The 25,115-nt window shown below is 37.4% G+C and overlaps 1 protein-coding gene across 4 annotated transcripts in view; it reads left to right on the plus strand.

Moving 5' to 3' along the window:
* LOC137293505 (serine/threonine-protein kinase D3-like) overlaps positions 1-25,115 on the plus strand; it is a 106,088-nt gene that overhangs the window by 33,403 nt on the left and 47,570 nt on the right. For 3 of the 4 annotated variants that reach the window (XM_067824082.1, XM_067824083.1, XM_067824084.1), the window contains exons 3-5: positions 19,950-20,081; positions 21,387-21,535; positions 23,197-23,413. In XM_067824082.1, the coding sequence (XP_067680183.1) occupies positions 19,950-20,081; positions 21,387-21,535; positions 23,197-23,413 (498 nt within the window). Of the gene's footprint in view, positions 1-18,110; positions 18,170-19,949; positions 20,082-21,386; positions 21,536-23,196; positions 23,414-25,115 lie in introns of those variants that run through there. The other variant, XM_067824085.1, reaches the window with a different exon arrangement.

The following is a 25,115-nucleotide window of genomic DNA, read 5'->3' on the forward strand; positions in this document are numbered from 1 at the left end:
TCCGTGTTATGTCTGCAGGATGGTATGGAGGAGTTGTGAAGAGAGGTTCAGCGTGTGTGAGTGTGTGTACATGCAAGTATGTGTTCACGCAGAGCCATCATTAAAGGGTTGTGTGAGCTGAGCTTGTATCATGGTGTTGTACGTGTGCTGTGTTGTATGAAGGTGGCATATAGAAACTGTTGTGGACCCATCATATGTTTCTTTTGCCCTGGACCCCCTGTGCTCCTCTTTAGTGAAGAGAGCATGTACTGAGCAGTTGTGAGTGCATAAGGCTTGTATGGAAGCATTGTTTTTGTGAGCACGGCTTGTATGGAAGTGTTGTGACAAGAGTTATGTAGGGAGCAGTTGTACATGAATGAGTTGGATACTACACCATTTTTGCCTACCCCAGCAACATTGTTGTAACGGACACCAGAAATGGGCTTCATACATTGTACCCATGACGGGGATCAAAACTTGTCCTCTGCTGAGCAAATGCTTTAACACTGGGCTACCCCACCACATGGGAACAGTTATGAGTATGGAAAGCTTATAATGAGGATTTCTGTCTAAGCAGATCTTGTATGGAGAGCTTTTCTGGATGGGTTAAATCAATCAAAATCAAAACTTGTGCATCAGATCAAAAGATGAAAAATAACTGATTCTTCTCAGATACCACTAAGCCAATTGTGTTGAAATGTTTGCATGATCATTTTTAAAAAATTGTGACAAAATAAGTACCCATTTAAGCACAAGTCCAGATTGGCTCTGGTTTCGATCACAACTGATTACAACAGATGTGTCACTATCTCTATGAACATTGAAGAGACCCAAGAGTGGGCATAAGTCAGTATTGCTGTGGTGATAACGTTGCCCTGAAGACCAATATGAACACACAACCTAATGACTCGCTCATTGTCCTCAAGGTCCCATGACCAGGGTCACAGGGTCAGTACATTCTGAATAATACTCCATTTGGAAGACACTTATTTATTAACCTATTCCTTATTGTGTTCTTGTGTTTGTAACTGTCATTGGAGAGATTGATTAACAGCTAGTCTTATGGCAGACTCCCTTATGGTGTGTGTCAGTCATATTATATGGAACAAAACATGCCATCAAACGAAGTAACTCACTCTGACTGTCCAATCCATTAGTTACCTCTTACAAACAGAACAGACTCCCAGGGTCCCAATTTAACCACTTCTCTGGACAGGCAAAGGGGCTCTGAGGACTGTTTCTGCTTTAAGGGAAAATTAGATCCTCTGTATCTCATTGTAAGTGCCACCTTATGATGATTTTGTGTTTCAGCCTGATGTTTCGCCTTATTTTAGCTATTACCATTCCCCTTTGACCTGAATCAGTGTATATTTTGGGCTGCCAAAATACTTCTGTCAGAGGCAAAAAGCAGTGTTTACATTGTATCATGGATGTTTAATGCTTCATGTATATTTTATGTTTGAGTTTTAGTTTTTGAAATTTTAGCACCACATGTATGTGATATAGATATTTTTGAAGTGCAATGTATTTGCTCTTTTAAGACATACTAAGATGCTAAAGGAGGGTTGAGATGTGAGATGCTAAAGAGGTTTTGAGGCTACTTGGATAGATCAGAATTCATAGTCAGTCATATCTTAAGCATCAGAATGTTGATGGGTGGAATATTCAAAATTCTCCATATGGAAAGGGTGTACACATATGGACAACATAATGACTATTAATTGTCATGCAAGAATTCACAATAATACAAAGTACTTTCTATACAACCCTCTTAAATTAACTCATAGTTGATAGCTTATGCCAGAAGGATTAAAAAAAATATTAAAAACAAATTTAAGTTGTTGTTATCCATACGTTTCTTTACTTAGTCATGTGTCAACTTCTAAGGAATGTCTGTTACATTTGTCAGAATTTGTATACTGGCCCCAGATTACAACATAGGAAGTTGCATGTCATGCATTACATCATGAAGCAGCCTATACCTGCCTAAGTAAATGGTGTCACCTTGACAGTTGGACTCTCTAACAACTGCTTCAAGGCAAACTACCTAGAAGTCCCTCTAAGGAGGCCCATTGAGTTGCCGAGATGATTGCTTGCCTGTAGCATTGAGCTATAGATGCTTTGGTCACTTGAACAGTAATCTTAGTATTGATATTGCTGTTGCCTTTAACGTTTAAAACTGAATCCCATCTGGTGTCTTGGTATATGTTTGATATGCTTGAAATGGTTGTGTAGTTGAGGATTTTGTGTGATATGTTAAAAAGTAGTTGTCATAAAGCAGTATGTTCTCTGAATATTTATGTTTCATTTGGGTAATGACCTTTGATTTTGCATTAAGCTGCTGAAAATGTCTTGTCAGTGTAATATTTGACTGTTGATTCTTCGGGAATATGTCAGTTGGTGTTACTAGGCAGTTGCTGTTGTATTAAACAGACGATTTCTGTTTATATCTTGCACCTTTTTTTTCACAATAATTATTAGTTTATACTATTTTCATTTCAATCATCTGGCAAATTGTAAACCACATTAAGAGCATCATCAATTTGTCATTTTGTATGTAAAAGACATTCATTGAAGTTCCAGTTAATTGCCAGCATAACCCTTGTTTTTGTTGAGATAATTGCAAAACAGGTATGATCATACATATACTATTTTACCACTTTGAAATATTTTTTTAAATTTAGGAAGACATGACTACATGATATTGAGAATAAGGAATATTTCTGTGGATATACAACTTCTTTTTTCTGTATAATTGTTGTTTTGACATGGATTCTAATGTCGTGAAGCAAGTGATACATGAGAAGTAAATTTTGGGTCATATGTATATGTCCATGTGATGTTTGGACAGTAGATGAGGGATTGCATGGAAATGACTTGTTTACACAGTAGAAGATGTTGATAACATAGGTGGTATGCTGGATTCAGTAGGTTGGTGAGCCAGTAGAGAAGATGGACATGTTTGTATACAAATTCAGTGATATTTGCTAACAGTTTTGCAACTGAACTTCATGTGCTATGCATTAACTTTCTAATACCAACAAGGAAAAAGTGGAACAAATTTAGAATTTTAGGAAACAATAGATCAGTGCTTGAAAGAATGTGCAGATACTCCAGGGATGAAAGTAATGGACAATAATGTTTAGTCAACTGTCACTATCTTGACGCATCCCTGTCATTTCCTACTCTGTTTATCAGAATCACTAAATGCATGAAGCAGTACTACTTTAAATTGTGTGAATTATTCAAGGAGTTAGCATGCCTCTCTGTGTACAGTTCTTCAAAGTATTGTGGATAGTATAACATGGGATGTGTATTCATGTGCTTGATATTATAAGTACTGTGTTTAATTCATGATGTGAATCCTTATGTGATTGATGTATTAAAAGTAGCCTTTGATGTTCTGCTTCAGTTCTTTTGTACCTGTTATTTTACACATTAAGAAGCATGTGGGACTTTTTTGTGAATATGAACATGGTTTAGGCTGTTATCAGTTGGTATAGCAGTGTTGCAGTTGTCAGTGATCCATGATGTTTATCATATAGTAGGGGGTGGGGTAGCCTAGGGATCAGAGGATTCATTAGTCATGCTGAAGATGAGGGTTCAGTTCCCAACATGAGTACAATGTCTCAAGTTATTTCTGGTGTCCTCCGCTGTATTATTGCTCCATCACATATAGAATGTGTGGTCACCTGGCAACAGCCTCAACTTACAGAGTTGCTTCCCCTGTCATATTCATCTGTTCAGGAGGTAAGCCTTATGTGTTATATTAAATATTCTGTGCCTGGAAGTTATGCTTCACCTGATGCTTCAAATGGTATTGGATATTCAAAATGGCATAATTAAATATGAAAATATGTAATATAATCCTACACCGTAAGTGACTAAAGTTATCAGAAAGTTTCTGAATCATTCCCTGTCTGCATTTGTAAACTTTCTCAGCTTAGATTTAAACAAAATGACAAGATATCACCCAAAACGTAAATGGCATGTTGATACAATGAATAATATTACTTGGTTCTGCGAAGACCAAACCCAAACTATTCTTCTGATATTATTACATTCTCAGTAGCAACACTATAATTATTGTCAGTATCAAATGCACTCTATGTGAATCTCAGTGCTGTCACTGTAAAAGCAGACAAAAACCAATCTAATTTTGTCCAGAATACTCTCAGTGTATGTTACTGAATGTAGTTCTTGTTTCAGCAGATATTGCGTAATATCAGAAACTGTTCGTTGAAATTGTATCTATATGTCCTTGATATCTTTGTGTGCCTGTCTGGGTATTTGTGTCAATTGAATTTTACAAGAGTTTTCTGTGAACCAATTTTCTTCCTTTACACAGACCACCGAGGCTGGCTGACTGGCTGGTGGCAGCTAAAGAGCTAATAACCCTGATTATATGACGTTTGAGTATTTTTGCTCTGCGGAGATCTTTTCGCAGCACAGACATATATGTTCTTTGAAAGGCTGCTGTTAATCTTAGCTTGCTAATTATTTATGAAACCTCTGGCCATGCACTCTGCATCAACTTTCTAAGCTGATCTTGTGGTTTCAATATTAGCATTCGCAACAATAGATACCTTAATCAGTGTGATGAACACCCCTATCCCAATCAATCACCTGAATAGCCAGTTTGCAACGAATCATCCCTATCCTTGGCAGGTTCTAACAACTTTCCCTTTGGCCTCTGATTTAGTTCAAACCCTACCATGGTTATTAGACTATGTCATGACTGCAGGCTGATAGATTGGGATAGTGGATAGTGCTTCTGCCTTACGAACACATGGTGAATTGACCAATACCTAGCTGAGGCATTGTAAAAGATGTTGGAAGATACTTGTTTCCCTGCCTGGTGCTTTGCCTCTAGGGGTTAAAAGAATCAGTGGTCAGCTTGAAGTACCGTGTGGGACATCCATGTCAAGCTGTTGCATGGTATCCTTGTGGGCAGATAGATACACACACACGAGGTTATGATATAGTTAAAAATGGGTTTATCCAAGAGGTGTAAATCAATAGGTAGGTTTGTCAACATGATTTTACTGTTTTATTGTATAAAGTAGGTTATGGATTAAAATTGTTCAGTTCAGATTTCAGACTCATCAAGATTGGTTGTCGGTCAGAGCATGGCTGTTTGGGAGTCATTAATTTTTACCAACCTCTACTTTCTGGTCTGTTAATGCAGAGTCTGCATAATGGGAAATAAGATTGTAGAATGCAGTATAATTATCAATATGTATCAGATATATTAACGATTTTGTCACTGTATACTATTGTGGAGATCAATGCACATGATGTTGATCACTGGATTGTCTGGTTCAGAGATGATCACTTACTCTCAAGTTAAGAGGCGAATAACGGGATTGGATGGTCAGGTTTGCTGACTTGGTTGGCATGCCATTGGTTCCCAGTCATGCAGATCAATGCTCCTGTTATTGATCACTGGATTGTTTGGTCCAGACTCGATTATTTACAGACCACCGCCATATACCGGGAATATTCACTTACTACTATCTTACTACTACTATTACCTTCCTCTCCACACACAAGAAGATACTTAAATAAGCTCTAACTTTCTTTTCCACTAACCAGGGTTAGCCTTGAACTATCCACAAACTTTCCCCTCTGACCAGAACTTTCCCCTCTAAGCAGAACCTGCTCACTGTCAATATCTCTCCTTTTCACTAACTCGTTCCCCAATCACTAGTCTGTATGCTAGCATGAACTCTAGTTGCATCACTGTACCGGTTTGGATGGGATCTTCCCTGAACAGGGCTTCAGGCAAGTGTTGCAAGGCACAGGTTGATGAATGTCATGAAATGTATGTGCAGTGTTTATACAGTTTACCTGGGAGGCATTCTATCAGAACAAGACTGATTACTTCATTACTGGCAGTTAAAGGAATGACGATAGACACTATGTGTAAAGATCTTTAGATTTATTTAGATTGAACATATAATGCACTGTTGACTGTATTTTAGGGTCACTTTACAAGCCTCACTCAACCTGCAAGTGAAATGATTGATGTTCCAGTATCTGTAAAATCATTCAGATTTCAACTTTGATATTTTGAAGTAAATTTGACCTGAGTGATGAACCCTTTGAAGACAACGGCTGTGTTTGATATTAATCTGTTAAGTTGTATGAAGCATATGCATGACATGCCATGACTGATCAGTACAGTAGACTAATGCTTACTTTATGAAAATTCCAGCCCCAGTGAGATATGAGATTCAGAACCTGTGTAAAATCAAGACTTCGTGTGAGGTATAGTAGTACATCAATGACTGACCAGAGACAAAATTAATATGTCTCGCTGACCGTGATGCAGACTGCTGATCCAGGAAAGAACTGATTTTCAGTGATTTGTCAGTAACAAGAAAGACTTCGTGTGTATTGGTGTGATTTTGGAGTAAGTGACTATGTTATCTCTCAGGGTTACAGAACTGTAACCTAAATTTATGGATAACCTTGATTCATGGATTGCAATAATCATCATGCTATCTTGTAAATTATGCCTCTTATGACATCACAAAGCGGTACTTTTGATATGCACAGTGTCGCACCTCGCTGACATAAATGTTCCAAACCTGTGCATCACACGCATTACAAGTAAATACTACAGTCTAATTTTACAGCATTGAGATAAATATCCCAAGATCACAAATGCCACTGATACCACATTTTATTTTTCCAAAACGAAAAGTTAAAAAGACACAGTAAGCACCAACCTTTTCACATCTTGTCTGCTTTCCTAGGTGTCAGTGCTTACTTCAGTGGGCTGTTGATCATAGTGATGCATAGTAACTGACTAAACAAATATGAGGTCTAATTCAAAGTTGTAAATGTCTGAAACCTTCATTAATTTGGTCTTTTCCTAGAACATTAAGATGATTTGCAGCGGCATAACTGAAATACTATTAAATGCACCATCAAGACGATTGCCGAACAAGGAAAACATTCCTTTGCAATAAGTGATGTAACCTTAGAAAATTATGGTGAGTGAGTTTATTTTTACGTCACACTCAGCAATATTCCAGCTACATGGTGGCGGTCTGTAAATATGAAGTCTGGAACAGACAATCCAGTGATCACCAGCATGAGCATCAATCTGCGTTATGGGGAACCGATGATGTATCAACCAAGTCAGCGAGCCTGAATACCCGATCCCATTAGTCACCTTTTACAACGAACATAGTCGCCTTTTATGGCAAGCATGGGTTGCTGATGGCCTATTCTACCCCAACTTTCATGGGGTGCTAAATTATAATAACTATTGGAACTTACAACTGGTCAGTAGCTGAGATTGTATTGTCTCACAAAATAGCACATTGCACGGTAAGTGATGTGGGTGAATAACATTGACAGAAGATAATGTTGCCAGATTTTAATTTTACCAGTAAATTATGTTACAAGGATGTAAAGTGATGAATTAAGTGTTGTTTCCCATCTTCAAATGTTTGTTTAAGTTCGATTATCTGTACAGAAGTAAAAAAATCAGGTAGAACTGCCATATTGAAATTCATAAGATAAGGTTTGCAGTCGAAAAAGTAAGTACAGTGGGTCAGATATATGGCAGCTATAAATAATGGTGGTGTTTTGTGCAGATGAACTGAGAAATGGCCACAATTTGTTGAAAAACTTGAATGAGGTACAGGTGACAATTTGTATTCTGGTTGTCAAACACCACCACCAAGGACTGAGATTTTATGACCTCTTCAGAACTGCTGCCTCTATTATTTGACATAAACCTATTCTGAACAAAATACTTATCGCCACAGTCTAGCATGACCCTTCTTAGCGATGTAGCACTCTCAACAACTTTGATGATAATTTATAACAGTGGTGACATAAACATGGTATGGTACACAGTACATAAGCAGTGCTATCTACCGTAGTAACATAATAAACACTGTTAGTGCTTTCAAGACTGTGGACCAAATCTACAAAACAACAATTGCTGTGAAAACACTGTGGTACAAGTCTCCAATAGTAGTGCTAGAAACACTGTGTGATATAAGTCTGAACTCTGCTGTTAGTGCTATGGTGGTCGGACAGGTCAGCATTAGTATTGCTATTAACTAAAAATGATACAAATCAACAATACTAATGCTGGGGACACTTTGAGATGCTAATCTACTGTGACAGTGTTGTTAAAATGTGGACAGCAAGTCTACAAGAGTGTGTTATAAACAGTATTTGATAGAGTACTCAATGGTAGGGCTTTAAACAATTTTGGTACAAGTCTATGCTATGTGGGACAACATGGCACCAGGGTATACAGGTTGTGCTCTGAACACTATTTGCAGAGGGCTGTGATTAGTTCCTCTTTTACATGCAATGTCTAAGTAAGTGTTATTCATGAGCCATACTGTCACTAAAAGCTCTGTAAAACCTTTTTAAATCGCTCTTCAGAACTAACTGTGCAGAAAGAAGAGTTTTACTTAACTGTTTTAGTGAAACTGATTGCTAAGGAGAAGGCCATGCCAACAGAGCTGTTCCCTTCTTGCAGCTGCCTAAACCGACTGTCTGTTAGTGCTACTTTCCTTATAACAGTATATTACCACAGGGTAAATTCATACTGCATCCTCACTGCCTGATCTTTACCCAGCCTGTATTCAGCCTCAGTAACGATATTTGGTTTGGGCACTTCATTGTGATGAGCAGGTCGGTACCACTAATAGAACTGGCCAATCATGGTGTCTTCACTGAAGTGTCCTTGATAAACTCTTGTGATAGCAATAATTGTAAATGGTATTATTTGACCACAAGAACGGTTTCACAACCACCTCACTGGCAATCCAAACTATCATTCCAAGCACTTGTCAAAGAGTCAATAATGGATATGATTGTAAAACGAGAAAGGGATGACATTCCAGCTCCTGGAATGCATTTATTTGTATCAGTTTGGAAGTGTTTGCATGATACCTGCTCTTTGTAAATTAATCTGTTTTTGTATTATTTGGAAATTATTTTTGCATCATTCCCCCAGATCGGGAGAATTTTTTTAAGGATCAGTGATAATTATGGTATTTGTAAGTCTCCTTGTAATGATATATTGACAGATATTTTTCAACGGAATTGTTTAGCTGCAAGGATGTTAAATTGAAAACATCACATCATCAGGATGTATATGAGAAGCAGTTGTCAAGCAGGAAGTTTCTCCTCATGCCCTGGGGGTCAGGTCTTGGTAGATTTACCCTAAGTTATTCAAACATGACCTCAGGACCAGCTCTACCATTCCTTGTGACCTTTTGGAATGTTTTTGTCAGTGGAAGCACCCTTACTGACCTGTGTACTGTAAAGTGTAGCTGGATTTTCTTGTCTGTACCATGTTTGTGTGGGGAATAAATTCACATCATTAGTAATCACAACGGCATTTGCGTAGGATGTATCATGTGGGTTCACTGACTTGATTAATTAGCTTTGTCAAGTTTCGGCACTCGCTGATGTTGACTAGACAATTTAGAGAAAATTGATTGGAGTAAATTAGAAAGTAGAAAGGAATATTAAAATTAAGGTCAACAAAAACTGTAGTAAGTACAGTCAGTAGCATCTTTCTTGGACTAGAGTGGTAGACTTGATGTTGAACATGGGTAGTAAGTTTGACATAAAAAAGCAACACAGGATAGGATGACTCATGGTTAGACACTGGTATACTGTGGCCGAAACATAGGGATAGGGGGATTGTTCGTTAGACATTTGCATATTGTTACTATTAGATACAAGGATATTGAGACTATCAGGATAGTGGGTCTAGTTTTGAGACACCAGGATGGTGTGTCTATTATTGAGAAACCATTCATTATTGAGACACCAGGATAGTGTGTCTATTATGGTGACACCAGGATGGTGTGTCTATTATTGAGACACCATTCACTATTGAGACACCAGGATGGTGTGTCTATTATTGAGACTCCAGGATGGTATGTCTATTATTGAGACACCAGGATGGTATAGTATATCTATTATACTAGGAAAGTGTGCTTGTTTCATTGTTTGACCAGTGCTAGGAAAGTGCTTGGGGCACCTGCTTTAGTAGTAGTGATGGATTATGACTTTGAGTATCACCTTGCAAGAACTCTGGTTTAGGATTTGTCATACAAATGACTTAATGGATCAGATGGTGTGTTTGATCACCTGGTCAGTTGGGTGTCAATATAAAGTCTTTTAGTCACAGGTTTCCATTACATTGCAGAGATATTGCCTAGTGCTGCGATTACTAGTGAAGACTTAAATTATACACCATTGTATCCTTTTGAGCTTAGTGGCATGTATGTTTGATATTGTGCGTGAACATATGCCTTTCAATCTTATGGGTGAGTGTAAGTGAACATGATACAACAGACACATTACCAGTTCAGCAAGTGACTTGTTGAATGGATGATTCACAGTCACTGAATCACATTATTTTTCCCACTACCTAGCCCTCCCTGATTGCTAAAGCCCTAAATGAACCAAGTGGGGATTTTGCTGAATCTCCCAACTGACTGTGGCTTCTTTTCCATTTGTGTGTGTTTATTTGTTACTTCAAAAGTTATGTATTTTTAGTAAGTGTAAGTCTAAATGGATGGTTATGTTGAAGCTGGGTACTCCAGAACTGTTCCCCAGATTACCACTGCCTGTCTGTTGCAGCTGGGCAACTTCATTAAGAAACTGCACAAACCAGACCCCCTTCAGATTCTTGGTATGCCATTCCAGTGTCAAGTCAATCAAGGCTGTATGAACTTACGAGATATAGAATCAGAGGCTCAAATCAACTCCATCGTGTATTGACACCACAGTCGCTACTTTCTAACAATCTACTCCTGTAGTCCGCAAAACCGTTTGCCTCATTATAATTTACGAGACACTTCTTGCCACTACAGTGCTTTGCAGTTGTCTCCTGTGCGACCTTTTCATACTGCTGTTTATGTAATACCTCATACCACAGCAATGGGCGGTGGGTTGGTCTAATGATGAAAGCTTTCACTCGTCATGCTTAAGCCTGAATTCAATTCCCCACATGGGCACAATTTGTGAAACCCATTCCTTGTGTCCCCTGGCATGATTGCCTGAATATTGCTAAAAGCGGCGTTAAACTCACTCACTCACTCACTCACTGACTCACTGACTCACTCACTCATACCATTGAACCTCTACCCATCTGAACTAAGGATTCAGTTTGTAAGAATTTACTGTACAAATGTCTAATCAACCTATGTTCAAAGGTAAACAAGTACACATATTTTAGGTGTAATGCATTCTTATCAATAACCAATAGTGAATGTCCTGTTACTTTTAAAAACTTTGTAAAATCTAAAATGAGGTGTTTTCATAAATTGATAAATAAAACGAATTACTCTCCCTTTCAAAAACTCATGAAATATTGCCATTATTTTGAAATTAATTGTTTTTATAACCCGCCACACTTAAACACTAGGTTACATTGACATTTGTTTATTATGTTTGTCTCTTCCTCTTGCTTACATTCTTTCTCCATCTGATGCAACAACACAGCCTTTTCCATCAAAACATTTCATCTACATTGAAGAGCTGTGTATATGGAATGCATGCTGGACAAAAATGGTTAGGGTTATATGAACAATTCAAATTATGAAATGATGATGTATTTATTCATTTACAAACCAATATCTCTAGCTTATTTTGTCCCATATACATTTTAAGAGCCAGATGATTAAAACATATTTTTGATTTTAAGAACATTTTTTAGCTCAAAATAGTGAATGTATGTATTTAAGCCCAGTGAATTATTGTAGACATTGTTTCATGAATTTATGAATGTACCTTAACCTCCGAAATGTGATGAAGCCACATATCATAAGCTCATTCCAGTAACCAGAAAAATATCAAACAAGTCATTGTTTTATTATTGTCTCTGAAACAAATAATTAAATGATTTATAAATGTGGTTGTCCTAAATAATCACATTAATGAAAGAAAACTGACAAGTAGGATATGCAGTTTAACTTCATTTGGATCTGCCAGATTAAGCTTGTTGCCTATCATAATTGTTTGTTGCCAGTGTCATAACATTGCATACTAATGAATATTATAGATCAGGCCCCGATTTCTTGAAACAAACTTAAGTCTGAGTTTTGACGTCAGTGAGAGCTTTTACTCAAATTTGAGAAAACACAGGAACACGCATATCCTAGAATGAACTCAAATCGACATTAAACTCAAATACAGTAGACAATTTGAGTTTGACATATCGATTACTTAATTTTGTACAGGCTTTTATATTTAAAAAAATGCTATTGAGTTAAAAATTCAGCTGTTTCACTTTGTCAAACTCAGTTTGAAATTTGAGTAAAAACTTAAGTTTGTTTCGAGAAATCGGGGCCAGGTGTTCATAAGTTCTCAGTAAAAAACTTAGGTTAAGATAAAGGCTGGCAAGTTTGTGAATATGAAAATATCCCAATCCGCCTGATTGCCTCCTAAAGGTCTTGGCATGACAGATTGACTATGGCAGTATAGGACATCCCTAACATTATTAGCAGCGTGTTAATCATGGTGTGCTTATCCATGGTATTATTTCTATCTGAAAGCCCCAGCAACTTCATGCAAAGATGATATTCAGTATACTGAACTACACAAATTCATACGTTTTTTTTTCAAGGCTCAAGCAAGGACATTGTAAGTCATGAAAGCAGACACATAGTAAAAGCTAAGAGTTCATTTTAAACTTGCAACAGTATGAGTATGAACTTGAGTGTGAAGGAGTTTCTTTATTTGTTAGAAAATGTCAGATGGTCTACCAGTAACAATTCATACCTTACAAATGAGAGTCATTTACTTACTCGGGAAGTGACCCTCAGTCATGTAACAGAGACTTTCAGAAAAATAGAAACATTTAAATTTTAAAAAAAAAATGAAAAAGAAAATAACTGCCTTATGTATGATTATTTTGCCTTGTTGTTTTTCCATGCATGGAAAACAAACTACATATATGTTCCTGTTAGAAATGACTAGTTTCCGCTGGAAAGAGAGTGTATTTCACATAGGAGCCAGCCCTTTGTTATAGTTGAGTTGACTCAAACAGCTAATGTGGAAGACAATTAATTCTTCATATGTTGACATTGCTAGCATTGTTTCATGCAGTGAATTAAAGTTGAATGCTGAGCGAGGTTGATGTGTGTGCTAAGTTGCATGCCAAATTGTCATTTATTTTGCCTGAGGAACTGACAATCCTTTTAAATTATGTTTGTTTGATTAGCTCAAGAAGTGAATTTCTTTTGTGTGTCCTTCTTTTAAGTTAATTATCACTGAGTTAAATTCAGGTGAACAGATTCATGCACTTGAGACATTTGTCTGGTTGGCTGATGAAATGATTTGAGTGGCGGAAACTGTGGATTACCCATGTTAACCAAGAAGAATACTTGCTGTTTAAGGTTTTATCTCAAACAAGGAAGTGTTGATCTCAAACCTGAAAAAAGCATTCTAAAACTAAGAAACCTTGATTATGTTTGATCTGAACTTAGTGACCTAGCTAGCTGTCTTAAATGACTAGGTAAATCTATATCTAAATGTGATTAGTGAAAATTTAGGATCGTTTTGAATTTGTATGTCCTTCATAGAATTCTGAAGCAACTTGACATTAGGCAATTACCCTTCAAACAACAGTGGTGAAATATGTGATGACAAACTTGTTGTCACAATACTTTATGAGATTTTTTCTACTTCTGTGTCAGAATAACATAAAGGTCAAAGTGTCCTCAGAGCATTTCATCATCATGTCATTCTTCCGTGTGCCTTGCAAAGACGTTTGCCATGTGAAAATGGGAAACCTTTGTCTAAAGCTGTTGCAGAACAGTTTGATTGTCTTCCATTGTTAACTTGTGAACTTCATGAAAGAAAGATCTTAAAACCTTATCCTCTGGACTATAAATAAACATGTTAACCTTTGCTTTCTGAATAAGGTTCCTGGTGCATACGAAGGTCATAGGTCATAGAGTCAAATATTTCGATGGGTTAATTTATGTCTATTTCTAGGGTACATTGTTGTTGTTTGACAATGCTTATGTTCTATAGGGCCTACATTTTATCACTTATCATGAAACATGAAACAATCTGGCTAGTAATATACTTGAAGTTTGAATCATTTTCATCCATGTATAAATATTGATTCAGCGGATGTTTACTGTGTGTTTAAGTCATATTTTAGAGCCATAACATTTGTAAAAATTAATTTAAGGTCCAATATTGGAATTTCACATTTTTAATGAATAATAAAGCTTAGCTCAAAACAATAAGATCACCTTAAAAAGAAAACAGTACCTGTACAATATATCAGAACAAATTGATTATATCACAATGCAAATGACAAACTATTACTAAGTCTGCAACCTTCTTATTTAGAAATGATATATTGCCATGGTTACCGGTAGAATGAATATCATGGCTGAGTTTAACAAACATGATGTGGGCAGAAATGGATTAATTATTTGTCCTATTTAAGAAATCAAGACCAAAAAAACAGCAGTAGATTTGATACAAACACACGCATGATAATTTTTAATGACGTAATGACTTACATCACTTTCATTTGTCGTGACTGTACATATCAGTATGCATTTGTATTTGTCAAATATTTATGTCACCCAGGCTTTCATAAAGGACATTGCAGTGGGGAAGCCTTGTGGTTAAAGTGTTTGCTTGTCATGCCAATGATGAAGGTTTGATTCCCAACATGGGTACAATGTGTGGAGCTCATTACTGGTGTCCCTTGATGTGATTGCTAGAAGTGATGTAAAACTAAGCTCAGTCACTCATTAAGTACACTGTGTGTGGCTATGACCAAAATGGACAAATTCCAATGAACTGGCTCTGATACAGCATGATAAATAGTCAGTCAAATCAGGATTCATATTGCAAGGGACACCACTCTGCACAGTGGATCACAACATCTATGACAAACAGGAACACCAATGTCCCTTTCATATTCAGATTTCATGCAATCTTGAATTGTCCATGAATTGTCCTTGTAAAGCCTTGAAATTACTTAAATTGCTTGTATAATAACATATACTTGTTATACCACTGCTACGAAGTATAGCGTTCATTCCGTCCATCCTTCTCTCCTTCCATCCTGAAACTGTGCTTTGAGCATGTCTCTTAAAGTTTACGTATTTGATGGTTTTGTCCGCAGCATGTCTCTTACAGTGTACATGCTAGGTTCACCAAACTTCACACACATGTTAATTATTACTCATAGATGTGCCCTTTGCTATTTTGTAGCTTTTCAAAATTTTGTATTTAGCTCTTCCCATGGAAATACGATTTTGTGCCAAATGTGTTTGATGTATTTTTTCTGGAGCATATCTCTTAGAGTTTATATTCTAGGTTCACCAACTTCACATACATGTTAATAATTTCCCATAGATGTGCTTCTTGTTATTTAAAATTTTTTTTTTCAAAATTTTGGTTTTTGGCTGTTTCCATGGAAACACGACTTCGTGCCAAATGTGTTTGGTGGTTTTGTTCGTGGCATATCTCTCCAAATTTACATGTGAGGTTCACCAAACTTAACACATGTTAACAAATAGCCATTGATGTGCCTTTCGCTATTTAAATTTTTTTGTTTCGAAAATTGTTCTGTGGTTGTTTATGGAAACATGACTTAGTGCCAAATATGTTTGATGGTTGCCTGGCCACAGCATAGCACTGAAATTATACATGCTTGGTTCACCAAACTTAGTAACACAAGTTAGTCATGACCCACAGATATGCCATGTGCTGTTAATTGCAAAATGTGATTATTCAAAGTGTGATGTTAACTTGTCTCCTTTCATGGTCTTTCTTTGTGTCCTGTGCACCACTATGTGGTTTACTCTCTGTATCTATGTTAGTTATTTCTTTGATGTTATCAACTTTTGATATATTTTCTGTATCTACATGGGTTGTTTTGTTTATGTCATAAGTACAAATATAGCTCTGATTGATTCTAAATAGTTAATTTCTTCATTTCATATATGCAAATAAAGGTGTACATGGCAAAACTATTATCTAACATGTATATAAAGTTTATTAGAGTCAAGAATAATTTTTTTTTAAGCTGCTGATCCTTGTCAAACTGTATATCAATATCAGTCATTTCCATGTCCCAAAGTGGGAAGTGGGGGTATGTGAGCTGTGCTCACTTCTGTGCTTGTTAATATAACCATTTGAGCTCATGACAGATTTATTTTATATTATTTACTAGTCTGGTTGACAAAACGTATCTTGCAGAAAAATCTGTTATAATCATATAGTGGTTTTGGTCTTACAACAGATACATGTATTTAGTTGTCTGGTTTGAAAAAAACAATAATGACAGAGGAAGGTTAACAGTCAACTTGAAAGCCTTGAAAGTAACAGTTGGAATTGTTGAAAAGCCTTGAAATATTCCTTAATTTAATATTCAGTTTATGTTTCAAAACTTGATAACATGAGAACTGATTAGGAGTTACTGCTGTTCTGAACAGAGACTGCAATGGCTGCTAGAAAATCATCATGATGTTGGGCTATCCCGTGCAGCTTCACAGTCACTCACAGTCTTTGTTTGCCCTGATGAATTTAGATTTTATTGCATCTTTCATTTGTCAACAAACATGGTGATTCAGGTCAACTGACTCAAACAAATGGATGGTACAATGAGAAAAATCAATTGTGCTTGATAGTAGAGACCTATAAAGTGTGTCTACAGAGTACAAGCTTCTGATGTCTATACATATGTCCATAGTTTGACTGTGATGCAAGGTTGCATTTGTAGAAAGACATCTTAATGTTATTCTACCCGTGAAGGTCCCGGGGTAGAATAGGCCTTCAGCAACCCATGCTTGCCATAAAAGGCGACTATGCTTGTTGTAAGAGGCGACTAACGGGATCAGGTGGTCAGACTTGCTGACTTGGTTGGCATATGTCATGCCAGATCGATGCTCATGTTGATCACTGGATTGTCTGGTCCAGACTCGATTATTTACAGACCGCCGCCATATAGCTGTAATATTGCTGAGTGCAGAATAAAACTAAACTCACTCACTCACTTAATGTTATTCTGTAGCCTTTGGTTAACCAGATACACATTTCATAAAGTATAATTTATTATACTGTTATTAAATTTGCTGTGCTGACCATTACAGTAAGTGTATTATTACTTACCCATGGAAGATACTGCAGTGTAATATTTCTATGGCAATATTACACTAGTGTATTACCCTAGAAGTATGAAGTCATAATGCTTCACAGTTATGGCGTCACAGTGCTAATGCTGTTTTCGCAAAGGTATTAGACCTCGCTTGACTCATGGAAAGCTGAGAGTCCTCACACTGTAGGCAGTGAATCCGCAGTTTCTATTAATTTATGTTGGAGAGTAATAAACAGATTACTAAACTTGCTTTTGTGTGATGCCATTTTTATTAAACTCGTGAAAGATTTAGTATCAAACTTGCTTTCTCTCCTTTCATACCAAATCATTGATTTGTTTAATAAAAATGGTATTACACAGAAGTTCTGAAAGTTGTTTAGTATCATCTATTTATGAACTGACCAATACTGTTTAAGTGCATCTATTATCTTACCAGTTTTGTTGCAGTCAGTATGTATTTCATCAGTACTTTTGGATGTTCATTTAAGGTTCACCAATATATGCCAGTACCTTTGCAGTAAGTCTATTATGTGCTGACAATATAGTGTTTAAGTTCGTCTGGATCTGGCCAGTATGGAGAATTACTAAGGAATTTAAAGAATAGGAATTTTAAGATTACTGTAGCAGTTACCACTAACTTATTGAATGTAGTTCAACAATTTTTGTAAAGATAATTCAGTTTCACCCTTTTCGTTTGATTTATGAGGTAAATCAATTTTGTGAATGGTACTCATCCAACGTAACACAACAAACTTGAAATGGTTAGTAAACATTTTTCAGAGGTTGCCATGATGCATTTTTAGTTCACGGCAAAGGATTATGAAACAAGTGAGAAGAAATATTTCAGCTTTAGATTTCACACTTTCTGGTAATTAGCCTGTCACAGCCAGGTGGGATTGCTACTCTGAGCTCAGCAGAATGTGACAAGGTCACTCAGTAACCTCTACATGGCCCAGTTGGTTGACACTGTGTTCATCTACAAACTACTTCTACTTTGTAATCAAGAGCCAGGCCTGACCACCCACTTGCTGTGGAGGAGCATTATCAGCCCTATTACAGGTAGTGTTTAGCTCAATATTTGTGGACAGATTTGTCTTGAATAAAGAAACAACACTCTCCAGGTCAAACAGAGAGATAACAGACCCAGAATTAAGCTCGTTTCAGTTGTGTTTCTGCCTAGAAGGTATATGACTGACTTGAGCGTAACCATGCAACTCTGCACTTATTTGTTATTTAGTTCAACAGATACATTACTTTTCTCTCTTACCAAACATTTCAATTTGTCAAAGGTTATGACTTCATACCTGTTATGAATTTTGTGCCAGAAAAATTCTCCCTTATTTTGATGTCTGCTTACTTCTGTTGCAACAATATTGTACTACCAGCATGTTTATGTACTTTGGATATGAAAAATAAATTTTGGAAAAAAATGATGTTATAACATTGTTATTAGTTGTACTTTATAAACATTGTTTGTAATGTTTCTTGTTTATTTCACTGAAAAAGTACTGGAAATTGTGTTGTTGTTTTCAGAATTTCAGAATACAATATGTTTGTGTTTTGGTTAGTAGTTATATATACGGATGGTGATATGGGATGTAGGTAGCAGTCAGGCATTGTCTAATTCACAGTCCCATCCAGGTTCTTGTCTGGTCAGAAGAAACAATTAAGTGACAATGTTACCAAAGCTTATGCTTGATTGTTGCTAATCACTGACACATTAACAGGATCTCAAACATTAGTGTGATGAATGAACCATCATGGGGAAAGGCTGGAGAGCATCATGGTGCTGTTGTCAGTATACATTGTATCCAGAAGGAAAGTTGTTACAAGCACTATGAAATTGTTTTGTCCGTATATTTTATCAGACTTCAACACAACTTCAAAAGAAATTTATGCTGAGACAAATCTACGTTTCACCCATTCTGGTAGATAATCGAGACTGTTTCTAATATGTTGACATTCTGATCATTCTCCTCTGTCGTCTTGGTATTAGGCAGTATTGTCTATGACAACAAATTGATGTACCATAAATAAACAACCTTCTCATGAATTGAAGTCCTTTTGTCAATGCAGAGAAATGACTTTCAAACTTTGTACTATTGTGAAAAATAGAACCTGGGCCTTTGGTGACATGAGTGAATGCTTAAACCAGAGGGGTATTTCAATGCACCTACTGTCAAGTACTCAGGATCAGTTATTCTCATTGGTTAACTCAAAGATGTCACTTTCTGATAAGATCAGCTCAAACATCTAAGAGAATTAAGTACTGTATTACCATATAGACAGAGCACAAGTGCCAACCATTTCTGTGAAAAGGAGAGGCTGGAAGTTGTTTGCACCTCAGCTCTATCCTGAAAAGATGAGGAATTGGTTTTCAATTTTGTATCCAGGAAGACGTTTCCACCTTAACTACATCCTGAAGGGATAGGGAACCAGTGACCATTTTATATTCAAAACATGTGACATTTTCTCCTTAACTATTCTGAAAAGTCAGGGAACTTATTTTCTTATTTGTGTTCCACCGGTAGCAGGAAAGAGTGTTCAAACAGCACCTGGGAAATTGTTCCATCTCATCCAAACCAGTTTGGAAAGGTGTTTCCACCATGTTTCTTTACACAAGATGCTCACTTAAGTGAAACTTGAGCATCTGCAAAATTTTTTACAATATTGTGAAGATGGTTTCTTTTGCAGCAAATCTGTTGTTGCCACTAGTTTTATGGTGAAAAGAAGTCAACGTTTCCTTTTGTTTTTCTTTTTTTTTCTTCTTTGTCATTGCTGAGGTGTTGTATTTCTTGAGATACAAGCCTTATACTCATGTCTGTCTTTTATGTTTCAGCCCAAGCCACGATGGAGGAGCTTCAGATTCGACCCCACTTGCTGTTTGTCCATTCCTACAAGTCACCTCACTTCTGCGACTTCTGTGGGGAGATGCTGTTTGGACTTGTAAAACAGGGACTCAAGTGTGAAGGTGGGTGTAAACATGGGCAAGTGTGAAGATAGGTCAATACGTGGCCAAGTGTGAAGATAGGTCAATATATGGCCAAATGTGAAGATAGGTCAGTACATGGGCAAGTGTGAAGATAGGTCAATATGTGGGCAAGTGTGAAGATAGGTCAATGCATGGGCAAATGTGAAGATAGGTCAATATATGGCCAAATGTGAAAATAGGTCAGTACATGGGCAAATGTGAAGGTAGGTCAATACATGGGCAAGTGTGAAGATAGGTCAATACGTGGCCAAGTGTGAAGATAGGTCAATATATGGCCAAATGTGAAGATAGGTCAGTACATGGGCAAGTGTGAAGATAGGTCAATATGTGGGCAAGTGTGAAGATAGGTCAATACATGGGCAAATGTGAAGATAGGTCAATATATGGCCAAATGTGAAAATAGGTCAGTACATGGGCAAGTGTGAAGATAGGTCAATACATGGGCAAGTGTGAAGATAGGTCAATCACATGGGCAAATGTGAAGATAGGTCAATACATGGGCAAATGTGAAGATAGGTCAATATATGGCCAAATGTGAAAATAGGTCAGTACATGGGCAAATGTGAAGGTAGGTCAATACGTGGGCAAGTGTGAAGATTGGTCGATACGTGGGCAAATGTGAAGATAGGTCAATACATGGGCAAATGTGAAGATAGGTCAATACATGGGCAGATGTGAAGACAAGTAACATAATCGCAAGCAGGAACTCAAGAATGATGGTATGTTTAAGGATATGTTTTCCTACTTTCTGAAATCTGTAGGCAAGTGGAAAAATAGGTTATAAACATCGGGAAAGTGTGAAGATAGGTACAGATATGGGCAATTGTGAAAATAGGTTATAAACATCGGGAAAGTGTGAAGATAGGTACAGATGTGGGCAAGTGTGAAGAGTGGTCCAAACATTGGCAAACAGGAACTCAAAAAAGATGGTAAGCTTAAACATGAAAAAGCAATGACATAAAACATGTTGTCCTTTGCTCAGATAGGTATTTTCACACTTTCCAAAATCAGCAGATGAATTAGCCCAGTTATGTAAAAACTGGCTGCATCCCTGTAGGCCTGAATCTGAAGGTTGGTCTAAACGTGGTCATATGGTGAAATAAGGTCTGAAATAGGATTGATTAAGAGATGCAAACATGACAATCAAGAATTGAACAGTTCCAAGAGATGAAACCCTTGTTGATCAATTTTGCTATTGATGTTTACATTTATAACGAAGATGTCTGTATTGATAATCTGAGTAGCTGGTGAAAATTCACAAGGCCTTATTTGAATGTATTTTAGGTTGTGGACAGAATTTCCATAAGCGTTGTGCCTACAAGATACCCAACAACTGCAATCATCAACGCTATCGACGCCAGTCCTCGGGGAGTGTGTCATCCAATGTGTCCTTCACCTTGCCTTTACCGGAGCCAGCCCTCAATGACAAAGATGTAAGGGAAATCTCCTAAAACTTGAAATCAGTTTGCATGAGAACCTGTTTAATTGTTCAATGATCTCAAGAACATATTTCAGCACTCCAGTCAGCAACTTTGGTCAGGAAAAAAAGGAACATGGCTTCATGTGTTTGTTGTAAGACATAAACATGTGGGGACCACGTGTCCCAGATTGCTACTTATGTTAGAATATGTAGATAGACCAGGATCAGAAAGCCTTAGTTGTTTATGTGAGCTGTGTGCTGATTGTCATTTTGGAATCCATGGCATGATCAGTGTGCATGCATCTGATGCTGTTTGGTTTCAGCCAAATAGTTATTGTTAGTAACTTCCATCTCCTTGTGAATGCTGCTGCAGCAATGATGGAATATGTCTTATATACTGTTAAAAGAGATGTGAAGTCTGAAGTCAATGACCTGGGTGATAAGAACTGAATTACTGTGTTTAGTCATTGACCCCCCTGAATGTGCTAAATAGTTTCCATTATCTATTTTTCCTAGTGTTCAACTGTAGAGGTCTCATCAATGTCATTTGTCACAGAGCTTTCTGTATGTGCTAAGTAGTTTCCACTAATGATGTTTCATTATGGTCAACTCTGGAAATCCCTGAATGTGTTAGATTGTCTCTGTAGTATAGTAGTTAGAGTGTCTGCCCAGAGAGTGGAGCGTCATGGGTTTGATCCCTGGCAGTGTCATACCAAAAAGATATTAAAGTGTTGGTTGTACTTGTTGGTCCCTGCCTGGTACTTGGCATTAATGGGTACAAGAAGGACTGGTTGGCTTGGGGTCAGTATAATCTGTCTGAGTGGGGTATTATAAGGGTAACGCTATTTTTCAGGGCATTATCATTTGCAGAATCCCGAGGTTGCAAATGATAATGCCCTGAAAAATAGCGTACCGTTATTATAGCTAAAATGAATAGAATTTTTAATAAAATAAGAATAAAAACAGCGGCGTTGGTTTAGAAGCATTTACAGCCAACAACAAAACGACGGAGGTCACTGACACACATTTTACAAATGTAGTCACGTCATAGAACAACAGAGATGACGTCACTATTGAAAGTGACGACATTTGACCTTGACCTTTGCCCATACTACCAGCCGCCATTGTTTTCAGTGATCAATGGTAGACTTCAAGTCGATATTTTCATTGCTGTACGTTGTCATTTATGGTACAATTGTTATGGTTGGCACAGGCAGGAAGGTGAATAATGGCACAGGCACATGTGACGAATGTAAGCCAGATATATGGTCAATAATGAACCCAAGTCCAATCGAGCCATAGGTGATTGAACTTCAACAGCTGAGCTACTTATGACGTCACCTAACAACGGGCTTGATAATAGCCCGTTGTCAAGCATTTTGCGGGCATTATCAAGTTACAGTGGACCGCTCATTTCTGATAACATGCAGTCGTTTTAATGATAATTCTATGCATTTTAGCTATAAAGCACTATAACACCTGGTCGGGGCAAGTACAAGCAGCCACACATGCACACACATGCACACACATGCACATGCACATCATAATATGAGCAAAATATTCTTAAGTGCGACGTTAAGCCCCATTTAACCTTACCTCACCTGAAAGTCCTACCTCTGATAGTCAGTATTTGACTTTTAACTTAAGTCTCCGTCATCTTCTTACATCTCACAGAACCTCCTGAATGTGCCCAGTCCTACTGCTCCCCCATCCCCAGGGAGTGGTCGGTCCAAGTCCTGGAGCGGCCGCCCTATGTGGCAGGAGAGGGAGTTCGCCAAACGCATCAAGGTGCCTCACACATTCGTTGTCCACAACTACACTCGCCCCACCGTATGCCAGTGGTGCAAGCGACTACTCAAAGGCCTTTTCAGACAAGGAATGCAGTGTAAAGGTAAGGACTGGATGGTCTATAACTTGATCTACATCATTGCTGTAGACTGACATTTCAGAGGGTTTCACAGTGTACAGGTCATAATTTAAACCAAAAACCTGACAACATATGTAATTTCTCATGTTCTGAGCCACAAGTGTAAGAAAAGACTGACTGACTGACTCACTCACTCACTCACTCACTCACTCACTCACTGAGGCTTGCAGAATATGGGAAAATGTGTGGGTCCACCAAATAATCAGTGACAATTTACTGTCTCTTTATGTGAAAAATGCTGATGAAGGGGCCACAAATAGCCCCGAAACATTATCTTGTAGTGAAGTCCCTTTCATGCAGAATCTCAGCTCAAATGCAGCTCAAATGCAGCATTGGATTTATACTCTAAACAGGATACCATGACAAACACAAATTCTCATGTTCTCAGCCACAGATGTAAGAACAGTACTCACTCACTCAAAGTATTATTTGAATTGTTTCAAGAAGAGGCAATGAGTTTTAATCTCAGTCAGATATGTTGATATATCTTGTACAAGGATATGTAGACTTTCCTGTGTTTTAGATTGATGCAAATGCAAATTAAGTTACAGAGGAAGCTGTCTAAAGCAGCACACATTGGGACTGAATCAATAATCCAGTTTAGACGATGTGCTGGATCATAGAGCAGATAATAAATGTTCAAGTCATGGATGGGACTGAGATTTCATGCTGGTGTTGACAACTTGCCGGATTGGACAGATGCTGCTTTTGACAGCTTCCACTGTAGTTTAAGAATTGAAATTTTATCGGTGTTAACTACTTAGATTTACATATCTACACCGATCATAGTCATGTAAACATTCCTATTTGTTAGATTGACAGAAAAGCCTAATTAAAAAATATTCAAGTAGTCACTGTGTATTTTGATCAGAGTTAATTATATGGATGTAAATTTCTATCAAGGCAACATACGGCTTTTTTGTCATTATGTGCCAGTGTTTTCACTGTCACTGTGTGTTTTAACTCACCAGGACACTGGTGTAAATGACTTTGTGTTCAGATTAACCAATGGCAACACATACTCCCCTCCCTCCTATGACTGACTTAATATATGTCAGGCTGACCTGACTGTGTCCTCAATTAATCTGAACAAACCTGCTGTTTAATGCATCATCCTTGCTAGATGTCTTTTGACTGGCACAGCCTGAAGCTGAGATTAGAAAACAATCAGAATTATGTCATTTTTTACTCAAACAGTGCATCAGAAATCACTCTGAAGCTAACAATCCTATGCATGCTTGCTGTCATTTCTGGAAGTTGTGTCTGATGTAGGAGGTGACATGTAAGTTATGACAGAAAGCAGGAAACAGCAGACAAAATAATTAAGTTGGGTTTCCGTAGATGCTTCTTTCGAGTGATGCATGTTGGTGCCTGTGGGCACAGTTGGGCTAGGATGTTCTGAATATATTGATAGAAACATGAGTAACAGAGTATGATGACATAATGCTGTTGTATGAGGAACAGAGTATGATGACATAATGCTGTTGTATGAGTAACAGAGTATGATGACATAATGCTGTTGTATGAGTAACAGAATATGATGACATAATGCTGTTGTATGAGTAACAGAGTGGTTCTTGAAATTTAATTATTTAAGGATGCATCAACAGGGGACACCATAGTGCTCATAAATCTTTGTAAACTGACAACTTTGCAGTGTAGCACA

This window comes from Haliotis asinina, chromosome 8 (assembly GCF_037392515.1).
Source record: "Haliotis asinina isolate JCU_RB_2024 chromosome 8, JCU_Hal_asi_v2, whole genome shotgun sequence".
Lineage (NCBI taxonomy): Eukaryota > Metazoa > Mollusca > Gastropoda > Lepetellida > Haliotidae > Haliotis > Haliotis asinina.